The sequence below is a fragment of the Apteryx mantelli genome, chromosome 35, assembly GCF_036417845.1.
Source record: "Apteryx mantelli isolate bAptMan1 chromosome 35, bAptMan1.hap1, whole genome shotgun sequence".
Taxonomy (NCBI): Eukaryota; Metazoa; Chordata; class Aves; order Apterygiformes; family Apterygidae; genus Apteryx; species Apteryx mantelli.
The window spans coordinates 563,905-588,430 of NC_090012.1; the positions used below are offsets into that span (position 1 = coordinate 563,905).

General features: G+C 68.1%; 3 protein-coding genes and 1 long non-coding RNA gene across 5 annotated transcripts in view; 2 read left to right on the forward strand and 2 right to left on the reverse strand.

The window, feature by feature from the left end:
- Positions 1 to 7,551, reverse strand: part of ACTN4 (actinin alpha 4) — a 33,580-nt gene extending 26,029 nt beyond the window's left edge. For both annotated transcript variants that reach the window (XM_067314505.1, XM_067314504.1), the window contains exon 1: positions 7,349 to 7,551. In XM_067314505.1, the coding sequence (XP_067170606.1) occupies positions 7,349 to 7,489 (141 nt within the window). In that variant the 5' untranslated portion in view covers positions 7,490 to 7,551. The remainder of the gene's footprint in view (positions 1 to 7,348) is intronic.
- Positions 7,552 to 8,697: 1,146 nt separating this feature from the next.
- On the reverse strand, positions 8,698 to 10,981 carry EIF3K (eukaryotic translation initiation factor 3 subunit K). Its single transcript, XM_067314440.1, has 8 exons — positions 10,812 to 10,981; positions 10,090 to 10,188; positions 9,848 to 9,968; positions 9,468 to 9,542; positions 9,295 to 9,361; positions 9,134 to 9,211; positions 8,914 to 9,039; positions 8,698 to 8,833 (listed from the first exon to the last, which is right to left on the reverse strand). The coding sequence occupies exons 1-8, from the start codon at positions 10,964 to 10,966 to the stop codon at positions 8,802 to 8,804; spliced, it is 753 nt and encodes a 250-aa protein (XP_067170541.1). The 5' UTR covers positions 10,967 to 10,981; the 3' UTR covers positions 8,698 to 8,801.
- A 509-nt stretch (positions 10,982 to 11,490) lies between these two features.
- Positions 11,491 to 24,188, forward strand: MAP4K1 (mitogen-activated protein kinase kinase kinase kinase 1). Its single transcript, XM_067314407.1, is given in 22 exon segments — positions 11,491 to 11,955; positions 12,016 to 12,201; positions 13,120 to 13,177; positions 13,889 to 13,979; positions 15,469 to 15,533; positions 16,043 to 16,098; positions 16,236 to 16,283; positions 16,394 to 16,436; positions 17,250 to 17,322; positions 17,418 to 17,549; positions 17,734 to 17,796; positions 17,907 to 17,988; positions 18,446 to 18,562; positions 20,957 to 21,072; positions 21,502 to 21,525; positions 21,627 to 21,668; positions 22,056 to 22,210; positions 22,213 to 22,233; positions 22,951 to 22,985; positions 22,987 to 23,035; positions 23,958 to 24,058; positions 24,150 to 24,188. Coding segments are annotated over 22 exon segments (2,061 nt in total).
- Positions 22,307 to 22,860, forward strand: LOC136994984 (uncharacterized). Its single transcript, XR_010886719.1, has 3 exons — positions 22,307 to 22,331; positions 22,656 to 22,732; positions 22,821 to 22,860. It is a non-coding gene; the product is annotated as an uncharacterized lncRNA (long non-coding RNA).
- Positions 24,189 to 24,526: the final 338 nt, after the last annotated feature.

Consider the following 24,526-nt stretch of genomic DNA (forward strand, 5'->3'; position numbering starts at 1 on the left):
AACGCTGCGGCGTGCGGCAGCACCGGAGCATCACCCCCAGCCCCACAGCCGTTTTCGCCTGGGCATCCCCTTCCCCCTCGTCCAGTCCACGGCCGTTTGCCCCAGCCTTCGAGCGGCACGCGGGGAAGGACGGCGCCGTACGAGAAATTGGCGGGCACGGCCTGCCCCCGCCGCAAACAGAAAGCAAACGAGACTTGTTTGAACAGCGGGACGGTGACTTGAAGGCAGGAGAAGCCGCCAGGCCGCGGCTCGAGGCTGCTTCCCAGCTCCACGGCACAGCGCTTCCCGCGTGTTTTGACCGACTGTCCCCTTCCCACTACATCCTTCGACATCCTCACTGCAAATCTAAGTTTCAATTCGACTTCCTGCCCGGTTTTCGGACGAGCCCTTTCCCCCCCGCAGGGAACAGCTGACAGCCCTGAGAGTTTCCATTTCAGCACAACAGATGTTTAAACAATCTTTGCTCAAAAGCTAAGCTGCGGCCTCACCCCCTTTTCAAAGGCAAACGGTACTTGAGAAGGGAAGTCTTGACCGAACAGCTGAACCGGTAGCTCAGTAAACGGGACATTGGTGAGAGTCTGCTGCCCTTTGCTTTTTCGTGGATACCAGAAAGATGCAGGTGAGCTGTTCCCGAGGGATGTGGATTCCTTAATTTGAAGACTGCAGTGACCTTTAGCATCTGCAGAGGAAGCATTTCTAACCCCTTATACTCCTCCTTCAACAGAGGATTAGGACACTTTGAGCCTCATCCTACCCTCCTGGAGGCCTGGGGGGTAGGGGAGAAGCGTGGAGCGAAGAAGCCCTGCAGGACTTGGCTCGCTGGGATCCGAAGCTTCTGGAAAGCAACCAATCCCTACGGATTGGGTCGACTCCATGTTACGTGGCACTCGAGACGACTCTCCCGGAAAGGCGGGCTCGCCGGCCACCCCTGCGCCAGGCAAGAGGGGCGCCATGCCCGGGAGGAGCTCCGCGCCGTACCTGCCGCGCGCACGCTCTCGCGCCGGGCCTCCGGGCCCCGCTTCGGCCTCCGTCCTTTCACCCGGCGCTCACGGAGCTCCGCTCGCATCGGCGTTATTTCAAGCGAGAAGACGAGCCTGGAAGCCGATGGGAGCGCCGCGGCTGCTGCTAACTCCTGCTGCAGAGGCCTGGTAATATGCTCCAGACGCACGCAGGCTGCTACCAACTGCTGCAGACGCAGGCACGGTGGAACGACGAGGAGGAATGCAGGCTGGCAGCGAGGGAGGGGAGGCAGCGGCTGAACGCGAAGGGGCGAACCGAAAGAGCTGCGAATACCCACAGAGGAAAGCGGGGCTGCGCTCGAGACTCTGAATCGCGTGGGTCTCCCCAGACAACCAGGCAGCCAGAGCGACGCACGACGAAGCGGTTTTAGCCTCTCCCCCAAACGCCCATCAGATGAGAACAGAAGTTTCTCCTGCGGGTCTCCTGGCGCGTCACGTAAGCCTCAGCGAGAAAATTAACACCCCGGCGGCACAAAAGGCTCGCGGGGTCGCTGCCCCGGGGATTAATCCCCGCTCTGCGCCAATCAATACGGCAATATCCCGTTATAAGGGGCAGCGCTCGAGGCGGCGGCTCAGGCCACACAGCGAGCCCGCGCCGGCATCCGCGCCTGGCCCAGGGGATGGGATGCTAAATTTGGGGGCTTGCAGGCTGCAAATCAAAAAAACTCGCTCTTTATAAAACTCGCAGTCTGAAGAGCGGCTAACTAAGCCCCACCAGCTCTGCCTTCGAACCAGCTGGAATCCGTAACGTTGGCGTCGACTTTGAAGCCGGTGAACCTTGTCCATCCGCTGGCTTGACAGCTCAGCCGTGACGCGCAGGAGCGTTCGGCGTTTCCTCGTCAGGACGCTGCCGCCGCAGGTGAGGGGGCATTTTCCTCCGGCGCACCTCCGATTTTGAGCCCAGGGCTTGATTTACTATCGCAGCGTAACACTCGTAAGACTAAACAGTTCCATTATGATTATAAGGGATCATACATATGCCTAAACCCTGTCTAAATATTATGTCTTGTTGTCTATATAAGACTGCTGCAGAGCAAGATGGAGCACAGGGGAAACGGGACTCCAAAACCTGGCGGCGGCTCAGCCTGGCCCGCGTCCTTCAAACCTCTGCATTACAAATCCCAGGCCAGCTTCACGGAAACTCGGACCGGCTGCGGGCCCGAAGCAACAAATCAAACTTTTCCCCGTGCCGAGTCTCGGGCGAGACCAACAGAGGGGTTTTCAGAGATGTGGAAACGCAGGTTCGCTCAAGCGAATACGGTAAAATGGCCAGAGGAAATTTGTGCAAATCGCGCCGTCAGCGGTGGCCAGAATTCACCGTAGATCAGCCTCGACCGCTTCCCGTTTCCCCCCCGCGTCGTGGTTTTGAAGCCAGGCCCTTGGGTTTTCTGCTTCGCTTTGCCACCAGCCACCTCCCCGCTTCTCGAGGGTTAGGCGGCAGCGCCCGCGGGCGAGCCAACACGCCTCATTCCTGACTTGCTTCATCTCCACCTTCGCGCTGGGCTGGCGCTGCCCCGCCGAAGCTTTCGGCACGGCCCTCGCCCTGCCCGGGGCGAAGACGAAGCAGAGCGCCGCTGCGCCGCCGCGGCCCAGCGCGCATGAAAGGAAGCCGCAGGACTCGTTCCACCTCATTTTAGTCAAGGCCGACGCCGCATCTCAGATCGCACGCTCAAGATTGCTAATCTAGCTTCTCCCCGCCACGCGCTGCTCTCCCGCAGCTCACAGGGGCTCGCTCCGCTCCTCGGGGCGGCGCCGAGCGGAGGCCTCCGCGCTGCTTCAGGGACTTATTAAATGCTGTCACCAAAAAGGAGCTGGCGGGGCACGGCGTGGTATTTCAAAGCCCGCGACCTCGGCGTAAGGCATCGCTCCTCGGAGCGGCGGCGGCGGCGGCAGCGCATCCTTCTGGTGACTCTTTGGGCCACGTGCGGGGCTTTCAGGAGCACGAAGTGCCACCCGTGGAGATCCCCCCCCTCCGTCTGCCAGGGACAGGGGACACAAATCTGGTGAGAACTGCCCGCGATTGCAGCAGCGTCGCCTGCAGTATCGCCTCTGATAAGGAGAGAGCGCAAGATCCCCACGCGCTACCAGGCTTCGCTTCCACCACCCATCGCAACAGCCCTTAGGACCTTCTCCCCGCATTGGGCATTGAGTAACCGCCTGGCGGTTATTTTTAGACCCATCCGTCTCGCCCATCCCTTATGTCTCATCGTTTACCAGCCTGATTACTCTATAAAAGAGAAGCGACCGTGCCCAGACCCTGCCGTCGTAACCCGCGCGCAGCTCCGGTGCCCTGCATGGGGGAGACCCCCGGAGACCAGGCCTCCGCCGGCCAAGCTCGGCCGCCCCCGGCCTGCGGGCAACAACTCGCTCCTGACCAAAAAAAAGCACCAAAACCAGGGCCAACAGCAAGAAAAGCCGATTACACCCCAAACTCGCTCGGAAGCGTTACTCACGGGGCAGCAACGGCTAGAGTGAGCTGGCAGAGCGCTGCTCCAAGCATGATTTCAGCGGCGTGGAGGAGGAGGAGGGAGCCCAGCGCCTGGCACGCGCTTCCTTTACCACCGCTTATGCCATTTAGCTGCCTTTTTTTTCCTCCAAAACAGTGCAACTATGGCAACAACCCCCCAGCACACACAGTTACAGGTTTATACAGGTGTGCACACCAGTGCAGCAGCTTACATTGCTTCTCCCAAACCAGTTTAAGGCCTTACAGTAGTATTTGGGAGAGTAGCATCAACCGAGCCGCGCGGAAGTAACTAAACCCGCGTCGCTTGCTGGGTCAGACCTCGCGCGGGAGCACCGGGAGCCGGCAAGGAACGACGTCGGCAGCCGGCACGAGCCAGGCCGGCCACATCTACAGCCGGCGACGCACATCTGAAAGCACTTTAGCTGGAATGCCGTTCGAAGCCGCGCACCAAGAGGGCCCGAAGGATCGAGCCTCCTCGCCGCGCAAAATCAGGGCGTATTTAACCCAACTGCCAGCCCCGGCGGAGCTGCAGCCCCCCAAGGGCGACCACAGCTTGCCCGGGCTCCGGAGAAGCAGCCGCAGGCCCGGCGATTCCTCCACGGCAAGGACAGCCGAGGCGGTGGCAAAGCGCTTTAAGACGCAAGCCACTGGCCTGAGCCGAGCCGCTGTTTGGTGGCGAGAGCGCGGCACCTCTCCTAGTAGCGCATCCGCTTTGAGAGGCGACGCATCCTGCTCCAAACCACAGTCAGGCCACGAAACACCAAAAAAAGAGCAGTGCTGACACGAACCGGCCTTCGCAAGCCGCTGAAGCCACCTAGGGATGCTCCTTAAATACTCCTACAGCCGCCGAGCACGTTTAGGCCTGGTCTAACCCGACTCGGAGCAGTGCGGACACGCTCCACCGTTTTGACAAACACGTGCTTGTTACAGTCGGAACAAAATATTCCCTTTGCGAGTTCCTTCTCCTGCCAATACGGGGTCTAAAAATTCCTCCACCTCCATGAATCCCGCTCTGTATTCTTAGCTCCATCTCAAATAGCCGGCAATTAAGGTAATTAAACAAAATAGCAGATGGCCACCTTGAATTCTCCACCGCCTGCCTACAAACAAATCTGAATCACCACAAACAGTCTCAAATTATTAACCAGGAGGAATGCAACATCTGCTGCAGGTCAAAGCTCTCCGAGCCCTTCCGTTCGCGGCGCTCCGGTGACATTAGCGGAGGGAAAGGTCTCCGGCCTCCACAGCCAACGGGTCCCATGGGCGAGGTGCCACCCTGCCGCGCCAATCCGGTTTTGCCGAGGCTGCCGTGACACGAAGGGAGAAAGAAAGATGCGGCCTGCTCGGCTCGGCGCACCTCTCACCGGAAAGCAGGAGGACGATGGGGGAAGGGACCGGGATTTACGCACGCACGAGGGCTCCGGCGTCCGTTGAGCCAAAGCCGCGGCACTGCCCGTGCCGGTTCGTGGGAATAAGGCCAACCGCGGCCTGCTGCGAAGGGCTGTTTTTAAAACGGACCGGTTTTCACCCAGACGTGCCCGTACGAGCGAGCAAAGCGAACATCACGTGAATCGCCAGCAGCTTTAGGACGCGCCAGACCCCAGCACAGTGCCTGGAGCGCGGGACTCAGCCGTGCGCAAATCCGATGACAATTATCCCCGCGCACCCGTGACGCTAACCGGACCGGAAGGGATTTTGACAGCACTGGGACCCCTGGCTGGATTTGTAACATCGTACGCCCCCAGGAGCGGGAAGGATCTCTGCAATCCAACGGGATTCAAAGAAACACGTCACCCGTTTCGGCGGCTCTCCTGGATCTCGGGATTAGTGCCAGGGGTTCGATATCGGGTGTCTGAGCCTGCTAAAACACGGACATTACTTTATTTGCCGTCACGGCCAGTAACATCCAGCATCGCCCCTGTTAGTGCGTCGTAGACGCCTCAGCCGAAGGCACGATTAAACTTTTCCGCAAAGACGTCCGAAAGCACCCGAACAGGAGCCTTCGCCTCCGGTTTATCGCCCTTCTGGGCCCTCTCCGCTGGCTAAGCCCCAGCACGGAGAAAAACGCATCCAGAGGGGAAGAAGCCTGCTCCAAAGGGGCAATTGAGTCATCAGCCAGCGGGGTTTAAATTAGGCGTTACGCAGGGAGACATTAGGCGCGACAGTTCAACGGCTTGGTGGCGAGATCCGTGCAATTAGCAAGCGTTCCCCCAGGGAGCGGAGGCAGGGCAGAGCGATGTTTCCCTCGCAGGGCTCTTCTCCTCCTCCTCCTCCCGAGTCCACAGAGGAAGACACCATCCGACAGCTACGAGTCCGCTCCTTCCCGTCAGTGCATTTCGACCTGCCCATCCCTAACCGCTAGGCAGCAGTTCCATCTTCCCCAGTGCCCTTTTAGTCCCTCCTGCCCCAGCCCAGAGCCTCCCTTCCCTTCACTTCCCCGTTCCTGTCCCGGGCAGCAGATCCTTCTCCAGGGCTTTGCTTTACACCCAGCTCCGGCAGCACCTCGCTCCTCCCAGCGCGGCTCCGTCCCATCCTCCCCTCTCTCTCTCTCTCGGGGAGGGGAAGGAGAGGCTTCGAGCCAGGGCTGATGCCAGACGCGGATGCAAAGCGCCAGCCGCCAGGTGAACGCCCGCGCGCCCCTCTCCACCCAAAGGCGCCTCACGCCGCGGCATCGGCCCTGCCAAAGACGCAACCAGACCCGCGCTTCGCCGTCGGAAGTCGTCCGTGCCAGGCGTTTCGTCCCAGTTCCCCAAAACACGGCCCCTGCGGTCTCCCCGGGACCGCGCGCCCCGAAAACCTTAAGGCTCAGGTCCCAGCGCCTTGTGGCTCCCCGCCGAAACGCCCTCCGCCACTCCCAGCGCCGGCACGTCTTGTCCCCGACGGGACAGCGGGACCCACCGCCCTGCACCCGGATCCCCCAATCCTCCCCTCGGCATCCAGCGACGCTAACGCCCCCGTCACCCCGAGATCCCTTCCTGCAGGCCCCAGGACCCCCAGTGTCGTTCCGCCCCCCGTCTCAGGTCCCCCACGTGGCTCCCCCCTATCCCCATCACCTCCCAGCCCCCTCCCCGAGTCTTTCCCCCCCCCAGCAGCCCCACTGCTCCCCCCTCAGAGCCCCCTCAGTGCCCTAGTTTCCCACCTTAGGGCCTCCAGCACCAGGATCTTCTCAGGCTCCCACCGCTTCCCTCCCCCAGGGCCCCCCAGTCTCCTTGGAGGGGTCCCCCAGTGCCCCTATCTCCTTCCTCAGGGCCCCCCCACCTCCTGCGTCCCCCCAGGGCTTTCTTCTGCCCCCCCCCAATACCACTCACGCCTGTTGCAGCACCCCCAGGTCTCCTCAGGACCCCCCCAAACCCCCATCTCCTGCTTGGGGGTCCCTAGGGCTCCCCCCTGTGCTTTCCCCCTCCCCTCAGGGACCCCATCTGCCTCCCTGACCCCCCCCCCCCCAGGCCCCTATCTCCGGCCTCGGGATCCCCCCTAGGCTTTGCCTCCTCTGGGGCCTCCGACCCTCTCTCCTCGGCTCCCCCGCCGACCCTCTCCCCTCACGGCTTCTTCCTCACCCCCCCCCCCGACCCCCTCTCCTTAGCTTCCTCCCCGACCCTCTCTCCTCAGGCCCTCTCTCCTCACGGCTCCCCCCCCCAGGCCCTCTCTCCTCAGGCCCTCTCTCCTCACAGCTCCCCCCCCTCAGGTCCTCTATCCTCAGGCCCTCTCTCCTCAGAGCTCCCCCCCCCCCAGATCCTCTCTCCTCACAGCTTTCCCCCTCCCCCGACCCACTCTCCTCGCAGCTCCCCCCCCCAGCCCTCTCTCCTCAGATCCTCTCTCCTCACGGCTTCCCCCCCCCCCCAGCCCCCTCGCCGGCGCCCACCTTGCGCTGCTGCTTCTCCCAGGCGGGGTCGAGGAGGAGGTCGCGGTCCCAGTCGTCCTCCTGAGCCATGTAGTCGCCGTTGGGCCCGGGCCCGTTGCCGCCGTAGGCGTAGGGCTGCCCGGCGCTGTGGTAATCCACCATGGCGCGCTCCGCTCCGCTCCTCGCCTCGCCGCTCCGCTCCTCTCCGCCGCGCCGACGGGCTCTGCGGGCCCCTCCCGCCCCGCCCCGCACTGCGCCTGCGCGCTCCGCCCCGCGCATCCCGCCCACGGCGCCTGCGCGCTCCGCCCCGCCCCGCCCCGCCCTCCCGCGCCCCCTGCCGGCTCGGCAGGGAGACCCCACCGCCCGTGCGGCGGCGCATGCGCCGGGAGCTTCCCGCCCCGCCGCGGCCTCAAGGCGCAGGCGCGGGCGCCACGGCGAATACGCACGAGGGGCGGGGCTAAAAGGGCACCGATTAATATTCATGAGGCCTCGCCCCAGGCGCGTTGTCAATGAGCAGCCACGTAAACCCGCCCCCGCTAACAGACGGTGCGGCGCCCTCATTAATATTAACGATACTAATAAATATTCATGAGAGGGCAGGGACCAAGGCTACTCATTAATATCTAATAGCAGTGTTTAACCTTCCCACAGTTATGAATATTCAGCAGGCCCCTGAACAACGTGGGAAGCCCTACCAGGGAAAGTGCTGTGGGTGGGCCTTACATTAATATTCATGAAGTGGGCGTGGTTCCCATGGTGAGGGGCGGGGCTTGGCAAAGCAGCAGCCCCCAGGCAGTGCTATGCCCTGGCTCCCTGCTCCCAAAGACAGGGGGGAAAAGGAGGGTCCCGGACAGCTGCAGATTGTGCCCCCCACCCTGGGCTGGGTTTGCCCCCCATGTTCACATTAGCCTGGCCTGGCCGCCTGCCCCAGACCCCATCCGGGCCAGCACCGGGCTCCCAGTCCTGCCCCATAGCTCGGGACTAACAGCAAAGCAGGAAAAGCAGCAGGACGCCAGGTTTCATTCCCCCCCCAGCCCTGTGTTCCCCTCTCCCCCCACCCCGAGGAACACCCCTGTGCAGTGATGAGCTCCCAAGTCCCCTCCCCAGGACCCCCACAGCAAGCCGCCGTGGGGCCACAACCCTAAGCCACCCTTGGCCCAAGGCTTCCTGCTGCTGAGCCCCCCCAGGCCCTGCTTTGGTCCAGCTTCTCTCACCCCTGGGGCTGAAATGCTCCGAGGAAGTCCCAAAGCAGCCTCAGTTCGGGCAGGAGCCAGGGGGAAAAAAAAAAAAAAAAAACACACAGACCAGGGGCTACTACAGCTCTAGGCCCTGCACCGCCACGTTCAGCCCCCCCGAGTAACACAGCAGCCTCAAGGTGTCTCTTTTACTGGTTGAGACAACAGTTAAAAGAAGGAGCGATTAAAACAGTTGGCGACGGTGTCCCGGGAGCAGCGCGGCAGCGGACGCGTGGGGCTCAGAGGGATGACGCCATGATGCTGGAGACGCCTGCGGAAAAAGGGGTCAGCGTGGGGGCCCCGGGCCGGCGGGGGGAGGGATGCCCTCCCGCCCCGTGCCCCGATACCCACTGTCGAAGTCGATCTTCTCCACGATGTTCTTGGGTTTGATGCTCTCCTCCTGGTTGCAGATGAAGATCTTCCCGGGCTCCATTTCCGTCCAGCCGTATTTGCTCATCCAGACCTTTAACTGGGCGTCTGCAGCGGGGCGGGGGAAGAGAGGGGACACGGCTTCAGCCCACGGCCTCACCCCACGGCCCGCCCCACGCCGGGCTCGCTCGTCTCGCCTTACCCGAGAGGTCTCCAAGCATCTCGGCCAGCAGCCAGCGGTCGATGTGCTGGTACGTGATCCCCACCACATGGCAGATGACTGCAGAAGGAAGCCCAGGGCCACCGTCAGCCCGGCCGGCCGCCCACCCCGGCCGCGCTGACGGTGCCGCCGGCCCCACTCACATTTCCTCACAGAGTCCTCGAAGCCGGTGATCCCATCCAGGAGCTCCATGTTCTCATCCAGGGCTTGCTGTGGCAAGGGGGGAAAAAAAAAACAAAACATTAAACGTCCTCACCCTGGCAGGTGGTGACACCGTGCTGAACGAGAGCCGCCCGGCTGCAGGGAGGAAACTCACCCAGAAGGACTGGAAGTGGCAGGTCTCCAGGAGCTCGCCCAGGTAGAGGATCTGCCTGATGGGCCTCTCCTCCTGCTGAGGGCGGAGGAGTCGAGGGAAACGCGCTAAAAAGAGCCCAGAACCTTGCGGCTCCGCTCACAGCTGCCCTCCCCCCTCGGACACCCCTGGTTTCGCGTCTCCACAAAGCCACAATCACAACTCAGGTCCTCTCCCATCTCAGCAGCAATGGGCAGGTTGCAGCTTCCAGCGCTTGAGGACAAAAATGCCCCACCGAATTTACCGGGGACTGGAGGGGGACCTGACTCATCCCCCCAAGGGCCCCCGAAGTCATGAAGCCCCCCACCACCACCCCACATCAGCCAGACACCCCGGGAGGATACATGAGCCTGGTCAATCATACATTTGCAGAGAGTAAAGTCCGTGTGGGGGAGGTTGGTCAGGGCCTTAAGCAGGATCTGGGCCGTGACGGTGGTCTGGAAGAAGGCAGGATTGAACTGGTACCTGCGGGGAAGAGGAAGGCGGTAGGGGACGGGGAGGCCCGGCACAACCCCACCGGTGTAAGCGCCAGCGCAGGCCTCAGCCCGCAGCCCCGCGCCGGGCCGGAGGCGCCCGCCCCGCTCACAGCTTCAGCACGGCCAGGTTGGCCTCCAGGTCGTAGGCGTTCTCCTTGGCCTGCGTCTCCACGTAGCGCTCCAGCGTGGCCAGGTTCTCGGGGTTGTACCTGGGCGGTGGGAGGTGCCGCTGAGGCATTGTGGGGGCCCCTGCAGCCATACCCCCACCCCTGTCCAGCATCAGGCACCCCAGTCCCAGGGGATGTCCCTAACACACTCCCAATCCCCCATACCGGGGTGTTACCCCCCCCAGTCCGAGGTGCCCCCATTCCAAGTCAATGCCCCTTCCCTGTTTCCCACCCTGCTCCGGGTTGACGCCCCCCCCCCATTCCTGGTCCCCCCTTGCCCTGTTCCAGGTTGACGCTCCCTTCCCGGTCCCAGTGGATGCTCAATCCACCCCCAATCCTGGTCGCTGTTCCCTGTGCGCCCAGTCCCAGTTCCTCCATTCCCAGTCGCTGCCCCCCTGTGCGCTCCCGGTCCCCCAATTCCCGGCCGACACCCCCCCACACCCAATCCCCATCTCCCCATTCCCAGTTGAGCCCCCTCCATCCCCCCAATTCCCGGCCAAGACCCCTCCCCCGCCCGGTCCCCGTCCCCTAATTCCCGGCCGACACCGCCTCCCCGTTCCCGGTTCCCCCCCATTCCCAGTCGAACCCCTCCCTCCCCTCCGCTGGCGGCGCCTCCCCAGGCCCGGTCAATGCCCCCCCGCGCGGTGCCGCCGCCCCGCCGGTACCGGTCGATGCCCCGCAGCAGCTTGCCCACGTTAGCCCGCATCTGCTCGAAGAGCGCCATGGCGCACGGGGCCGCCGCCGCCGGAAGCAGAAGGGCGGCGTAGGGCTCCGCCGGCCGCGGCAACTTCCGCTTCCGGCGCCCGCGCTCGCCGGGCATGGCGGGACTGTGGCGGACTCGGCGGAGGCGGAAGGGAAGAAGGGCCGCGCACGCGCAGAAAGGAGGCAGCCCCAGGGCGCGGCGGGGGGCGCCTTATAGCGCCCCCTCACCCCGCCCCGCGGAGAGGGGAGGCCCCGCCCACCGCGAGGCCCCGCCCACCAGGCCGCGCGCCCCCACCCCACAGCGAGCGTGAGGCGGCGCGGCCTGGCCGGACTGGGCCGGATTGGGCCGGATTGGGCCAGATTGGAGCCAAACTGGGCCCAGACTGGGACGGGGGCAACGCTGGGCTCAAACTGACACACGGGGATGATGCTGGGACCATACGGGGGCCAAACTGGGATGATACTGGTGTCATACTGGGACCGTGCTAGGCCACACTGGAGCCAAACTGGGACGATACTGGGACCATACTGGGCTCACACTGAGGCCACACTGGGGCCAAACTGGGATGATACTGGTGTCATACTGGGGCACGCTGGGACCATACTGGGCTCACAGTGAGGCCAGACTGGGGCCAAATTGGGATGATACTGGTGTCATACTGGGACCATGCTAGGCTCACACTGAGGCCAGACTGGGGCCAAGCTGGGACGATACTGGGACCGTACTGGGCTCACACTGAGGCCACACTGGGGCCAAACTGGGACGATACCGGTGTCACACTGGGCCCTGCCGGGCTGCTTGTCGCAGGGGTGGGGCACCGCCCGGACGCCTGGGCCCCTTCCCGGTCTTGGCGAGGCCCCGTGGTTAAAGCGGGGGCGGCAGGTGGGAGGAGGGGGGGGGGTGTTGGCGTGAGCCCGGACGCCTGGGCCCCCACCACCACCGCAACCCCCCCCCCCCCTTTTCCCGCGCTGGCACGAGGCGGGGCTCCCCGGACGCCTGGGCCCCCGGTGGGCCGTGCCTCAGTTTCCCCTTCCGCCGCGGGCGCCGCCGCGGTGCCTTGTGGGGCGGTGGGCGCCCGGGGGGGGGTGGCGGCGGCGGCGGCAGTGGTGGTGGCGGCGGCCGCGTCCCCCCCGAAGCCGGGGGGCGGCGGCGGCGGGGGGGGGGAGACGGGGACGCGGGGGCCGGGACCCCCCCCGCCCCGTGGTGGCGGCGGCGGCTCCTCGCGGGGCCCGGCGCCGGGCGGGGGGGCCGCCATGGACCCCCGCCGCCTCCGCATCGCCGCCCGCGACCCCCAGGAGGACTTCGAGCTCCTGCAGCGCCTCGGCGGCGGCACCTACGGCGAGGTCTACAAGGTGACGGGCGCCGCGTGTCCCGTCCCCCCCCCCCCCCCCCGGGGACGTCGAGGGCCCAGGCGTCCCTGCGTGTCCCCCCCTCCAATCCTGGGGATGTCGAGGGCCCAGGCCTCCCCGTCGCCCCCATCCCATCCCCATCCCTGGGACCCCCCCCCCCCAAAATGTCGTGGCAGTGGGGCCCAGGCGTCCCCATGTGCCCCCCCTTGGGGACATCGAGGGCCCTGGTGTCCCCACGTGCCCCCAACCGTGGCCTTGGGACCCCCCCCCCAAGCGAACGCCGTGGTGGCAGGGCCCAGGCGTCCCCACGTGCCCCCCCCATCCCAGGGACATCGAGGGCCCAGATGTCCCCATGTGCCCCCCCCCTTGGGGTCATCAAGGGCCCAGGCGTCCCCACATGCCCCCCCCCATCCCAGGGTCATCAAGGGCCCAGGTGTCCCCGTGTCCCCCCCCCCAACCTGGGGACCCCCTTGACATGGGTGATGGGACCCCCACGTGCCTCCCCCCCCCCCCCCAGCCCAGGCGTCCCCGCATGTCCCCGTCCCCAATCGGGGACACGAGGGCCCAGGTGTCCCCACGTCTCCCCGCCCGGACGCCTGGGTCCCTTGGGTGGCGGCGGGGGGGGGGAGTGAGGAACATCCCTGTAAGGGCGTAGGATGCCCCAACCTGCTTCCTCCCAGTCCCCCCCCAGTTCCCCCCCAGTTCCTCCCAGTCCCCCCCAGCCCTTCCTGCCCCCCCCGCCGCCCCGGGGAACCCCGAGCCGCCCCGGCCGCAGGCGCCGGCCCAGCGCATCCGGCACTGGGGGCACTGGGGGGGGAGGTGGGGGGAACTGGGAGGCGCTGGCGGAGGGGGGGGGGTCCCGGCTCCGGGGGGGGCCCCGGCCCCCGGCCCTGAGCCCCGGCTCGGCCCCGGCCCCCCCAGGCCCGCAGCAAAGCCACGGGCGAGCTGGCCGCCATGAAGGTCGTCAAGATGGAGGCAGGTGAGGGGGGGGGGGGTTCCCCGACGGAGGGGCCCAGGCGTCCGGGAGGGCCCCTGCTCCCCCACGCGCCCGGATGCTCCTGCCTCCCCCGCCGACCCCATCTGCCCCCCCCTGGACCCCCGATACCCCCTGACACCCCTTGAGCCCCCCCTCGATACCCCCAATATCCTTTAATATTCCTAAATACCCCCCAATATTCCTTAATACTCTCTGGTATCCCTTAATACCCCCCTGACACTCCTTAATACCCTCCTGATAACTCCTGGTACCCATTAATACCCCCCAATACCCCTTATTACCCTTTACTACCCCCCAATATCCCTTAATATTCCCCCCCACATCCCTTAATCCCCCCCCGATACTCCTTAACATCTTCTGGTACCCCTTAATACCCCCCAATACCTTTCAATACTCCTGACACCCCTTAATACCCCCCCGAGACCCCCTGGGTCCCTCCTGGGATGCTCTGAGACCCTTTAATACCCCCCGGGAGCCTTTTGGGGTGCCCTGACGCCCCCTCGGGACCCCCAAAACCTGCTGGGTTGCCCCTGGTACTCCCCGATACCCTCCCGGGACCCCCCCGGGGAGAAAGAACCCCCCCTCCCAAACCACCCCGGACCCCCCGGTGCCCCCCCGAGGTGCCCCAAGCCCCCCAGTGGCTGTTGGGCCCCCCCGGGCCCCCCCGCACCCACGGGGGTCTCTGCCCCACAGACGACGACTGCGCCACGCTGCAGCAGGAGGTCCTCATGGTGCGCTCCTGCCAGCACCCCAACATCGTCGCCTACTTCGGCAGCTACAGCTGGTGAGCCCCCCACCCCCCCCCCCAAATCTGCCCCCCCCGAACCCCCCCCAGCTCCCCCCTGAGCCCCGATACCCCCTGTGTGCCCCGATACCCCTCCCGTGCTCCCTGATACCCCCAGTGTCCCCCTCTGGTAGCCCCAGTCCCCCTGGTACCTCCCAGACCCCCCTGGTGCCCCCCAAACCCCCCTGGTGCTCCCCAATAGCACCCAGGACCCCCAATCCCCCCCTTGGGGCCCCCGATACTCTCCTGGTGCCCCCCAGGACCCCCAACACCCCCCAGAGACCCCCAATCCCCCCTTTGGTGCCCCCGATCCCCTCCTGGTGCCCCCCAGGACCCCCAACACCCCCCAGAGACCCCCAATCCCCCCTTTGGTGCCCCCGATCCCCTCCTGGTGCCCCCCAGGACCCCCAGCACCCCCCAGAGACCCCCAACTCCCCCCTTGGTGCCCCTGATACTCTCCTGGTGCCCCCCAGGACCCCCAACACCCCTCAGAGACCCCCAACTTCCCCCTTGGTGCCCCCGATACCCTCCTGGTGCCCCCCAGGACCCCCTTGGTGCCCCCCAGGACCCCCAGGACCCCCTTGGTGCCCCCGATACCCTCCTGGTGCCCCCCAGGACCCCCAACACCCCCCAGAGACCCCCAATCCCCCCCTTGGTGCCCCTGATACCCTCCTGGTGCCCCCCAGGACCCCCAACACCCCCCAGAGACCCCCAACTCCCCCGTTGGTGCCCCTGATACCCTCCTGGTGCCCCCCAGGACCCCCAACACCCCCCAGAGACACCCAATCCCCCCTTTGGTGCTCCCGATACCCTCCTGGTGCCCCCCAGGACCCCCAACACCCCCCAGAGACCCCCAACTCCCCCGTTGGTGCCCCTGATACCCTCCTGGTGCCCCCCAGGACCCCCAACACCCCCCAGAGACACCCAATCCCCCCTTTGGTGCCCCCGATCCCCTCCTGGTGCCCCCCAGGACCCCCAACACCCCCCAGAGACCCCCAATCCCCCCTTTGGTGCCCCCGATCCCCTCCTGGTGCCCCCCAGGACCCCCAGCACCCCCCAGAGACCCCCAACTCCCCCCTTGGTGCCCCGATACTCTCCTGGTGCCCCCCAGGACCCCCAACACCCTCCAGAGACCCCCAACTCCCCCCTTGGTGCCCCCAATACCCTCCTGGTGCCCCCCAGGACCCCCAACACCCTCCAGAGACCCCCAACTCCCCCCTTGGTGCCCCCGATACCCTCCTGGTGCCCCCCAGGACCCCCAACACCCCTCAGAGACCCCCAATCCCCCCCTTGGTGCCCCCGATCCCCTCCTGGTGCCCCCCAGGACCCCCAACACCCCCCAGAGACCCCCAGCACCCCCCTTGGTGCCCCTGATCCCCTCCTGGTGCCCCCCAGGACCCCCTTGGTGCCCCCCAGGACCCCCAGGACCCCCTTGGTGCCCCCGATCCCCCCCGGCCCCCCCGCCGTTAACCCCCCCGTGGCGGCGCAGGTGCAACAAGCTGTGGATCTGCATGGAGCTGTGCGGCGGCGGCTCGCTGCAGGACATCTACCACGGTACGGGGCACCGAGGCGCGGGGGGGGCCCAGGCGTCCGGGCCCCCCCCCCCCGCCCCCCCATCGGACCCCTCCCCGCCACCACGGCCTGCGGCGGGCCCAGGCGTCCGGGCCCTCCGCACCCCGGCGCTGCCCTGTGATGCTCCCGTGCCTGCGCCCCACATTTTGTTTGGGGGGGAGGCCTGCAGCGCCCGGACGCCTGGGCCCCCCCCCATGCTGCTTTTGGGGGGGGCCTGCAGCACCCGGACACCTGGGCCCCCCCATGCTGCTTTTGGGGGTTGGGGGGGGCCCTGCAGTGCCCGGACGCCTGGGCCCCCCATGCTGCTTTTGGGGATTGGAGGGGGCTGTGCAGCACCCGGACACCTGGGCCCCCCCCATGCTGCTTTTGGGGGTTGGGGGGGGCCCTGCAGCGCCCGGACGCCTGGGCCCCCCATGCTGCTTTATTGGGGGGGGGGCCCTGCAGCGCCCGGACGCCTGGGCCCCCCGCTGAGCCGGGCCCTCTCCCCGCAGTGACGGGGCCCCTCTCGGAGCAGCAGATCGCCTACGTGTGCAGGGAGACGCTGGAGGTGAGTGTGCGCGTGTGTGTGTGTGTGTCCCCCCCGACCCCCCCCCCAGCACAGCACCCCGGGGCCCCCCCCGAGCCCTCCGGGGCCCCCGGCGGCGCCCCCGGGGCTGACCCCCCCCCCCAATCTCGTGCTCGCAGGGGGTCTCGTACCTGCACTCCCAGGGCAAGATCCACCGGGACATCAAGGTAGGGGACGTCGTTTGGGGGGGGGGGACGTGGGGGGGGGGACACGGGGGTCCCGCTGACCCCACCTGTCTGTCTGTCCGTCCGTCCCCCCCCCCCCCCCCCCCTTGCAGGGAGCCAACATCCTCATCAACGACAGCGGGGAGGTGAAGCTGGGTGAGCGCCCGCCCCACGGCCGGGGGGCAGCGGGGGGCCCGGGGGGCAAATAGGGGACTGGGGGGGGCTCTGGGGGGGCAAATAGGGGACCTAGGGGGCAGAGGGGGGCAAAGGGGGGACCCAGGGGGCAGAGGGGGACCTGGGGGGGGCTCTAGGGGGGCAAAGGGGGACCTGGGGAGGCTCTGGGGGGGGCAAATAGAGGAATTGGGGGGCAAAGGGGGACCTAGGGGGGCAAATAGGAGACCTAGGGGGGGAAAGGGAGGCTTTGGGAGGGCTCTGGGGGGGGCAAATGGGGGCCCTGGGGGGCAGAGAGGGACCTGGGGGGCTCTGGGAGGGGGCAAATAGGGGAATCTGGGGGGCAAATAGGGACCTGGGGGCAGAGCGGGGCAAAGGGGGGACCTGGGGGGGGCTCTAGGGGGGCAAAGGGGGACCTGGGGAGGCTCTGGGGGGGGCAAATAGAGGAATTGGGGGGCAAAGGGGGACCTGGGGGGGCAAATAGGAGACCTGGGGGGGGAAAGGGAGGTGCTGGGAGGGCTCTGGGGGAGCAAATGGGGGCCCTGGGGGGCAAAGGGGAGGCCCAGGGGGCAAAAGGGGACCTGGGGGGGTTCTGGGGGGGGCAAATAGGCGAATTGGGGGGGGGCAGGGGTGCCAGCAGGGCCTGGAGGGTGCTGGGGGGGGGCCCGAACGCCTGGGTCCTCTCCTGGGGGGGCAGCAATGGGGTTGGGGGGGGTGGATCTTTTTGGGGGGGGGGTTCAGGACCCCCCCCCCCCCACATCCCTCACGGCCCCCCCTTGTCCGTTGTCCCCCCCCCAGCCGACTTCGGCATCGCGGCCCAGATCAGCGCCACCTTCGCCCGGCGGATGTCCTTCATCGGCACCCCGTACTGGTATGGAGGGGGGGGGGGTCCGGGGGGGTCCGGGCGCCGCCGTGGGGCCGGCACCGACCCCCCCCACCCCACGGGCTGCCCCCCCCCCCCCGCAGGATGGCGCCCGAGGTGGCGGCGGTGGAGCTGAAGGGGGGGTACAACGAGCTCTGCGACGTCTGGTCCGTGGGCATCACCGCCGTGGAGCTGGCCGAGCTGCAGCCCCCCATGTTCGACGTGCACCCGCTGCGGTGAGCCCCCGGGGCCCCGGCGTCCGGGCGGGGCCACCCGGCCTCCCCACACCTCCCTTCCCACGGGAAGCACCGACGCCTTGCGCCCCCCCCCGCCCCCGCCATCGGCACCCACGGGTGGTGGCCAAGGTGATGACACCCGTAGACACGTCCCTACATACGTGTCCCCCCCCCCCCAAACCAGGGTGCTGTTCCTGATGTCCAAGAGCGGCTACCAGCCCCCCAAGCTGAAGGATAAGGCCAAGTGGTGAGTGTTGGGGTGGGGGGGGGGTGGCAGCCCGGACGCCTGGGCCCCGGCGTGGGGGTGTGTGTGGGGGGGGGGGAGCGGCGCAGCCCCGTGACTCGGTTTCCCCGCAGGTCCCCCGCCTTCCACAACTTCGTCAAGGTGACGCTCACCAAGAACCCCAAGAAGCGGCCCAGCGCCGCCAAGATGCTCAGCGTAAGACCGGCCCCGCGTCCCCGTGTCCCCGCGTCACCCGCGTCCCCGCGTCCCCATGTCGCCGCATCCCCGTGTCCCCGTGTTCCCATCCCATCCCTGCATCCATCCCTGCTCCCGTCCCGTCTGCGTCTCCATCCTGCCCCCTGCCCCCTGTCCACGTCCTCGTTCCCCATCCTGATCCTTCCTTGTCCCCATCCCTGTCCCCATCCCCATGTCCCTATCTCCATCCTCGTCCCCACTTCCCAAGTCTCCCATCCCTGTCTCCATCCCGCGGCCACCGTCCCCATCCCTGTCCCCACATCCCTCGTCCCCCACCCACATGTCCCAATCCCCATCCTCATGGCCCCGGTCCCCCATCCCCATGTCCCCATGTCCCCATCCCCACATCCCGTCCCCACGTCCCTGTCCCCATGTCCCCATGTCCCCGTGTCCCCGTCCCACGGCCCCTGTCCCCCAGCACCAGTTCGTGGCCCAGCCGGGGCTGAGCCGGACCCTCACCCTGGAGCTGCTGGAGAAGGTCCGGGACCCCGAGAGGCTCCTGGGGGGCTGCGACCCCGACGAGGAGGAGCCCGAGGTGGGGCCTGGGGGGCGCTGGGGGGACTGGGGACACTGGGAGGGACTGGGGACACTGGATGGGAGGACTGGGGGCACTGGCAGGGACTGGGGACACTGGGAGGGACTGAGGACACTGGGTGGGGGGCGCTGGGAGGGACTGGGAGGGACTGGGGACACTGGATGGGGGCACTGGGAGGGACTGGCAGGGACTGGGGACACTGGGAGGGACTGAGGACACTGGATGGGGGGTGCTGGAGGGACTGGGGACACTGGGCAGGGGGATTGGGGACATCGGGAGGGACTGGATACACTGGATGGGGGCTCTGGGAGGGACTGGGAGGGACTGGGGACACTGGATGGGGGGCTGGGGGCACGGGGAGGGACTGGGGACACTGGGCAGGGGGATTGGGGACATCGGGAGGGACTGGATACACTGGATGGGGGGGCACTGGGAGGGACTGGGAGGGACTGGGAGGGATTGGGGACACCAGATGAGGGGACTGGGGGCACTGGGAGGGACTGGGGACACCGGATGGGAGGACTGGGGTGCCGGGGGGCCTGGGGACAGCGGGGGGGCAGGGGGAACGCCCGTCACCCCGGTGTCCCGGCAGCTGCCGCCGCCGGTGCCATCGCCGGATCCACTCGACCCACCGCCGGCAGCCGCCGGCCGGCCGCGGCGACTCCGGACCTCGACCGTGCGTGTCCCCCCCCCCGTGTCCCCCCCGTGTCCCCAAACTGTCCCAGAGCCCCCGAAACAGCCCCCCACCCCTCCCCGCCCCCCAAAACGCCCCATCCTGCCCCAAAACCCCCCCCCGGGTCCTGAGACAGCTCTTGTCCCGCCACCCTGTCCCCCCCCCAGTGTCCCCATCCCCCCCGTCCCCATGCTCCCCATGTCCCCGTGTCCTGTACCCGCTGTGTTCCCCCATGTCCCCATCCATGTGCCCCATCTCCATGTGTCCCCATGTCCCCAAACCCCCCAGTGTGCCCCCCATGTCCCCGTGCCCCTATGACCCCCCCGTGTCCCCAAACCCCCCAGCGTCCCCCATGTCCCCACACCCCTGTGACCCCCGTGTCCCAACCCCCCCCAGTGTCCCCCCCCATGTCCCTGTGCCCCCATGTCCCCAACCCCCCCAGTATCCTCCCCATGGCTCCGTGCCCCGAGACCCCCGTGTCCCCAAACCCCCCAGCGTCCCCCCCATGTCCCCGTGCCCCTGTGACCCCTGTGTCCCCAACCCCCCCAGCGTCCCCCCCATGCCCCTGTGACCCCCAGCCCCCCCCCGTGCCCCCCGGCCCCCCCGCCTCACGCTGTCCCCGCAGTGCGCCCGCTCGGCGGGGTCCCGGCTGGCGGAAGAGGGGTGACACCCCGGCGCAGCCGGTACGGGGGGGCTGCCGGGGGCTGGGGGGGGGCCCGGAGGGGCCTGGGGGGTCTGGAGGGGCCTGGGGGGGCTCCTGGGGGGACATGGGGCATCTGGAGGGGCTGGGGGGGTCTAAGGGGGTCCTGGGGGGTCCCGGAGGGCCTGGGGGGTCTGGAGGGGCTGGGGGGCCATGGGGGGGTCCCTGGAGGGGCTGGGGGGCTCCTGGGGGGTCTGGAGGGCCTAGGGGGGTTCTGGGGCTCCTGGGGGGTCCCTGGAGGGGCTGGGGGGCTCCTGGGGGGTCCCTGGGGGTCCCTGGAGGGGCTGGGGGGCTCCTGGGGGTCTGGGGGGCTCCTGGGGGGTCCCGGAGGGGCCCTGGTGGGTCTGGAGGGGCCTGGGGGGCTCCTGGGGGGTCCCTGGGGGGGGCTGGGGCACCTGGGGGGGCCCAGGGGTGGTTGGGGGGGGCAGAAGTCCCCTGGGGGGCCCTGAGGGGTCTCCTGGGGGTCCCCGGTTTGTGCCCCCCCCCCCAAATGCCCTGACCCTCTCCCCAGTGCTGTGGCAGAGCCCGGCTGCGGCAGGCGAGTCGGGGGGGGTTTGGGGACAGCGCCCGGTGACACGGAGGCCGGGGGGGGACATGGGGGGGACACAGGGGCCGGGGGGAGACACGTGGGGATGTGGGTGGACATGGGGGGACATGGGGGGACACGGGGGCCGGGGGACACGTGGGGACGTGGGACACGGGGGGCCATAGGGTCTGGGGGGACATGGAGGGGACATGGGGATGAGGGGGACATGGGGGGACACAGGGACATGGGGGGCCATGGGGGTCTGGGGGGACATGGGGGGGCACAGGGTCCGGGGGACAGCACCCGGTGAGATGGGGGCTGAGGGGGGGGGAAAAAGGGACGGGGGGGGGACATGGGGTCTGGGGACAGCACCCAGTGAGACGTGGTCTGGGGGGGGGGGACACGGGGACCAGGGGGACACGGAGGGGACACGGGGGGACACAGGGACCAGGAGGGGACACAGAGGGAACACAGGGTTGGGTGTTGGGGACGCAGGGACAGGGGGTCTTGGGGTGGGGGGGGGACAACACGGGGGGGGGTCACGGACTCACGGCAGGGCCACGCGCAGGAGCGCACACGTCGGACTCCGACGACTACGACGACGTCGACATGTGGGTGACACCGTCGTCCCCCGAGGCCACCCTGTCCCCTGGGCACCGTCCTGTCACCCCCCCGGCATTTTCCTGTCCTCTGGCATCGTCCCCTGGGCAATCATCCTGTCCCCTGTCCTGTCCCCCTTCCTGTCCCCCCCCCCCCGGCATTACCTTGTCCCCCTGCATTGTCCCCTGGCATCATCCTGTCCCTGTCCCCCGTCCTGTCCTCCCTGGCATTGCCCTGTCCCCTGGCATCGTCCTCTGTCCTGTCCCCCAGCATTGCCCTGTCCTCTGGCATCATCCCCTGTCCTGTCCCTGTCCCCCAGCATTGCCCTGTCCCCTGGCATCGTCCCCATGACCTGTCCCCTGTCCCCATTGCGCAGGGAGGGGGTGTCACCCCCCGTCCCCCCCCGTCTCACCTGTCTCCTGTCTCCTTCCTTCCTCCAGACCCAGCCGCTGCGACGCCGACAGGTACCGACCCGCGCGTCCCCCCCCCAACCCTGGGGACGGGGACAGGGATGGGGACGGGGACAGGCCCCCCCGCCCCGCTCACGGCTCCGCTCTCTCCCCAGCGCCACCCTGCCCGCCGACGTGCCCCCCCGCTGCCCCCCAAGGTGAGCGCCCCCCCCCCCCAAAACGCCGGCTCCGGGGGACCCCGACGCTGGCCATGCCTTGGGGACACCTTGGGGACCCTGACGCTGGCCATAGTGGGGGGGGGGACACTGGGGACCCCAACCCTGGCTGTGCCCCAGCGTGGGGACCTCGGCCTCAGGGCAGGGCTGGGGGTGGGGGGGGGACCAGTCCCAAACTGGGGGGGGTCCCCATCCAGGCTGCCCTGTCCTGCCCCCCCACCTTGTCCCCTGTCCCCCACGGTGTCCCCATCTGACCTCTCTTCTCCCCCTCCCTTGACCCCCCCTGTCCCCCTGTGTCCCCTCGTGTCCTTGTGTCCCTCCATGTCCCCTTGTGTCCCCCATGTCCCCCCCCCCGTGTCCCCCCCACAGCCCAAGTTCCGGACAGGCTCGGGCTCGGCCGAGGTCCCCCCCGAGGACACCCGCTCGCGTCCCGGGTCCCCTCCTGGAGCAGCCGCCCCCCTCGGCCCTGGTGCGCTGCGCCAGTGGCCCCGTGGGGGGACACGGCCCCCCGGCCCCCGCCCGCGGGGGGCCCTCGCCGCCAGCTCAGGTGGGACGGGGACGGGGATGTGGGGGGGGATGTGGGGGGACACGGGGGACATGGGCCACCAGTGCCCATCCATGGGGTGACCCTCGCCGCCAGCTCAGGTGGGATGGGGATGGGGACACAGGGGACATGGGGGACACAGGGAACATGGGCCACCAGTGCCCATCCATGGGTGACCCTCGCGCCAGCTCAGGTGGGACGGTGACGAGGGCATGGGGGGGACACGAGGGGACATGGGCCCCCCCAGCACCCACTGCCACCCCAGGGGACATAGGGGGGACATGGGGGGGGGGCGCAGGCAGGTAGGACCTGGGGGTGCCAAGGATGGGGAGGTTTGGGGCACACGGGGACATGGCAGCGGGGGGGGGACAGGGACGTCCCCACGGCCCCCCCCTGACGCCACCGTCCCCCCCCCGCCCCCCCAGACCCTGCGCTCTGGTCGGGGCCCAGCAGTGAGGACCCCCCGCTGCTGCCCCCCAAGACGGAGAAGATCCGGAGAGCGGTGAGACCCCCCCCACCACCCTGTCCCCACCCCCCCAGGACCCCCTCTGTCCCCCTGTGACCACCCTGTCCCCCCCCACACTTTCCAGGTGCCGGCGGACAACGGGGGGGCCGCCCCGAAGCCGCACGTGAGTGCCGTGGTTGGGGGGGGGGGGCTGGTGGTGGTGGGGGGTCTCCCCGGCCCCCCCTCACCCCACTCGTGTCCCCCCCCCCCCCCAGGACGGTCCCTCTTCCGGAAGGTATTTGACGGGTGTCCCCCTGCGCATCACGGCCACCACCACCTGGACCCACCCCGGCACCCAAGGTGGGCGTGGGGGGGGGGGACACTGCACCGGGGTTCCCCCCCCTCCCCCAAAGAGTGGGGGGACAAGGAGGGGGGCGTTGGGGACCCGGGGTGGGGGCGTTGGGACGTGGGGGGCATTGGGGATATGGCGGTATTGGGGACAATGGGGGGCATTGGGGATGTGGGGACACGGGTGACACGGGGGTGTTGGGGACATGGGGGGCATTGGGGATGTGGGGAGATGGGGGACATGGGGTATTGGGGACAATGGGGGGACATTTGGGACCCTGGGTGGGGGCATTGGGGACGTGGGGGGCATTGGGGATGTGGGGAGATGGGGGACATGGGGGTAGTTGGGGACATGGGGGGGACATTTGGGACCCTGGGTGGGGGCATTGGGGACGTGGGGGGCATTGGGGATGTGGGAGATGGGGGACATGGGGGGTATTGGGGACATGGGGGGGGACATTTGGGACCCTGGGTGGGGGCATTGGGGACGTGGGGGGCATTGGGGATGTGGGGAGATGGGGGACCCTGGGGGGGGGGCTTTGAGGATGTGGGGGGCACTGGGGACATGAGGGGCATTGGTGACCCTGGGTGGGGGGTATTGGGTACATGGGGGGCATTGGGGACAAGGGGGGGGTATTGGGGACAAGGGGGGGTATTGGTGACCCTGGGTGGGGGTATTGGGTACATGGGGGCATTGGGACAAGGGGGGGTGTTTTGGAGGACTTGGGAGGGGGCAGTAGGGATGTGGGGTACACTGGGACCCTGGATGGGGGACGTTGGGGACACGGGGGGCATTGGGGACCCTGCTGGGAAGGGGGAACGGGCAACATGGGCTAGGGGACATGGAGGAAGCCTTAGGGACATCGGGGGGGGGACGTTGGGGTCATGGGGGGGGCCCTCCGTGTCCCCCCCCCCAAACCCGTGCGCCCCGCAGACCCGCACCTCATCCTGGGAGCCGAGGAGGGATCCTTCACCCTGAACCAGAGCGAGCCCGAGGCCACGCTGGAGCTGGTGGGGCCGGGGGGCACCGAGGGGGCACACCGGGGGGCGGGGGGGGGCCGCGGGGGGGCGGGGGGGGGGGTCCCGCGTTTGGCCAGGTGCCGGGACCCTGGCTCGGCTCCCCCAGCCTGGTCCCCAGCCCCAGCCCTGCTTCTCGGACCCCTAAGTGGTCTCCTGCCCCCCCCCCCCCCCGGCCTGGTCCTGGGCCCCCAAGCTGGTACCCAGAGCCCCAGGCTCCTCCCTGGACCCCAGCTTGTCCCCTGGACCCACCAGCCTGGTCCCTGGACCCCCAACTTGTCCCCCAGACCCCCAGCTTGTTCCCTGGACCCCCAGCTTCTCCCAGACCCCCCCCACCTTGTTCCCCGGACCCACAGCCTGGTCCCTGGACCCCAACTTGTCCCGGACCCCCCCAGCTTGTCCCCCAGACCCCCAGCATGTTCCCTGGACCCCCAGCTTCTCCCAGACCCCCCCCACCTTGTTCCCTGGACCCACAGCCTGGTCCCA

Excerpts from the sequence above, each read along its gene's own strand:
- EIF3K (XM_067314440.1), bottom strand. The coding sequence starts at position 10,966 with ATGCCCGGCGAGCGCGGGCGCCGGAAGCGGAAGTTGCCGCGGCCGGCG. Across the intron at positions 9,969-10,089 it reads AACCTGGCCGTGCTGAAGCT|GTACCAGTTCAATCCTGCCT; the intron begins GTGAGCGGGGCG and ends TCTTCCCCGCAG. Across the intron at positions 8,834-8,913 it reads GGAGAAGATCGACTTCGACA|GCGTCTCCAGCATCATGGCG; the intron begins GTGGGTATCGGG and ends CTTTTTCCGCAG.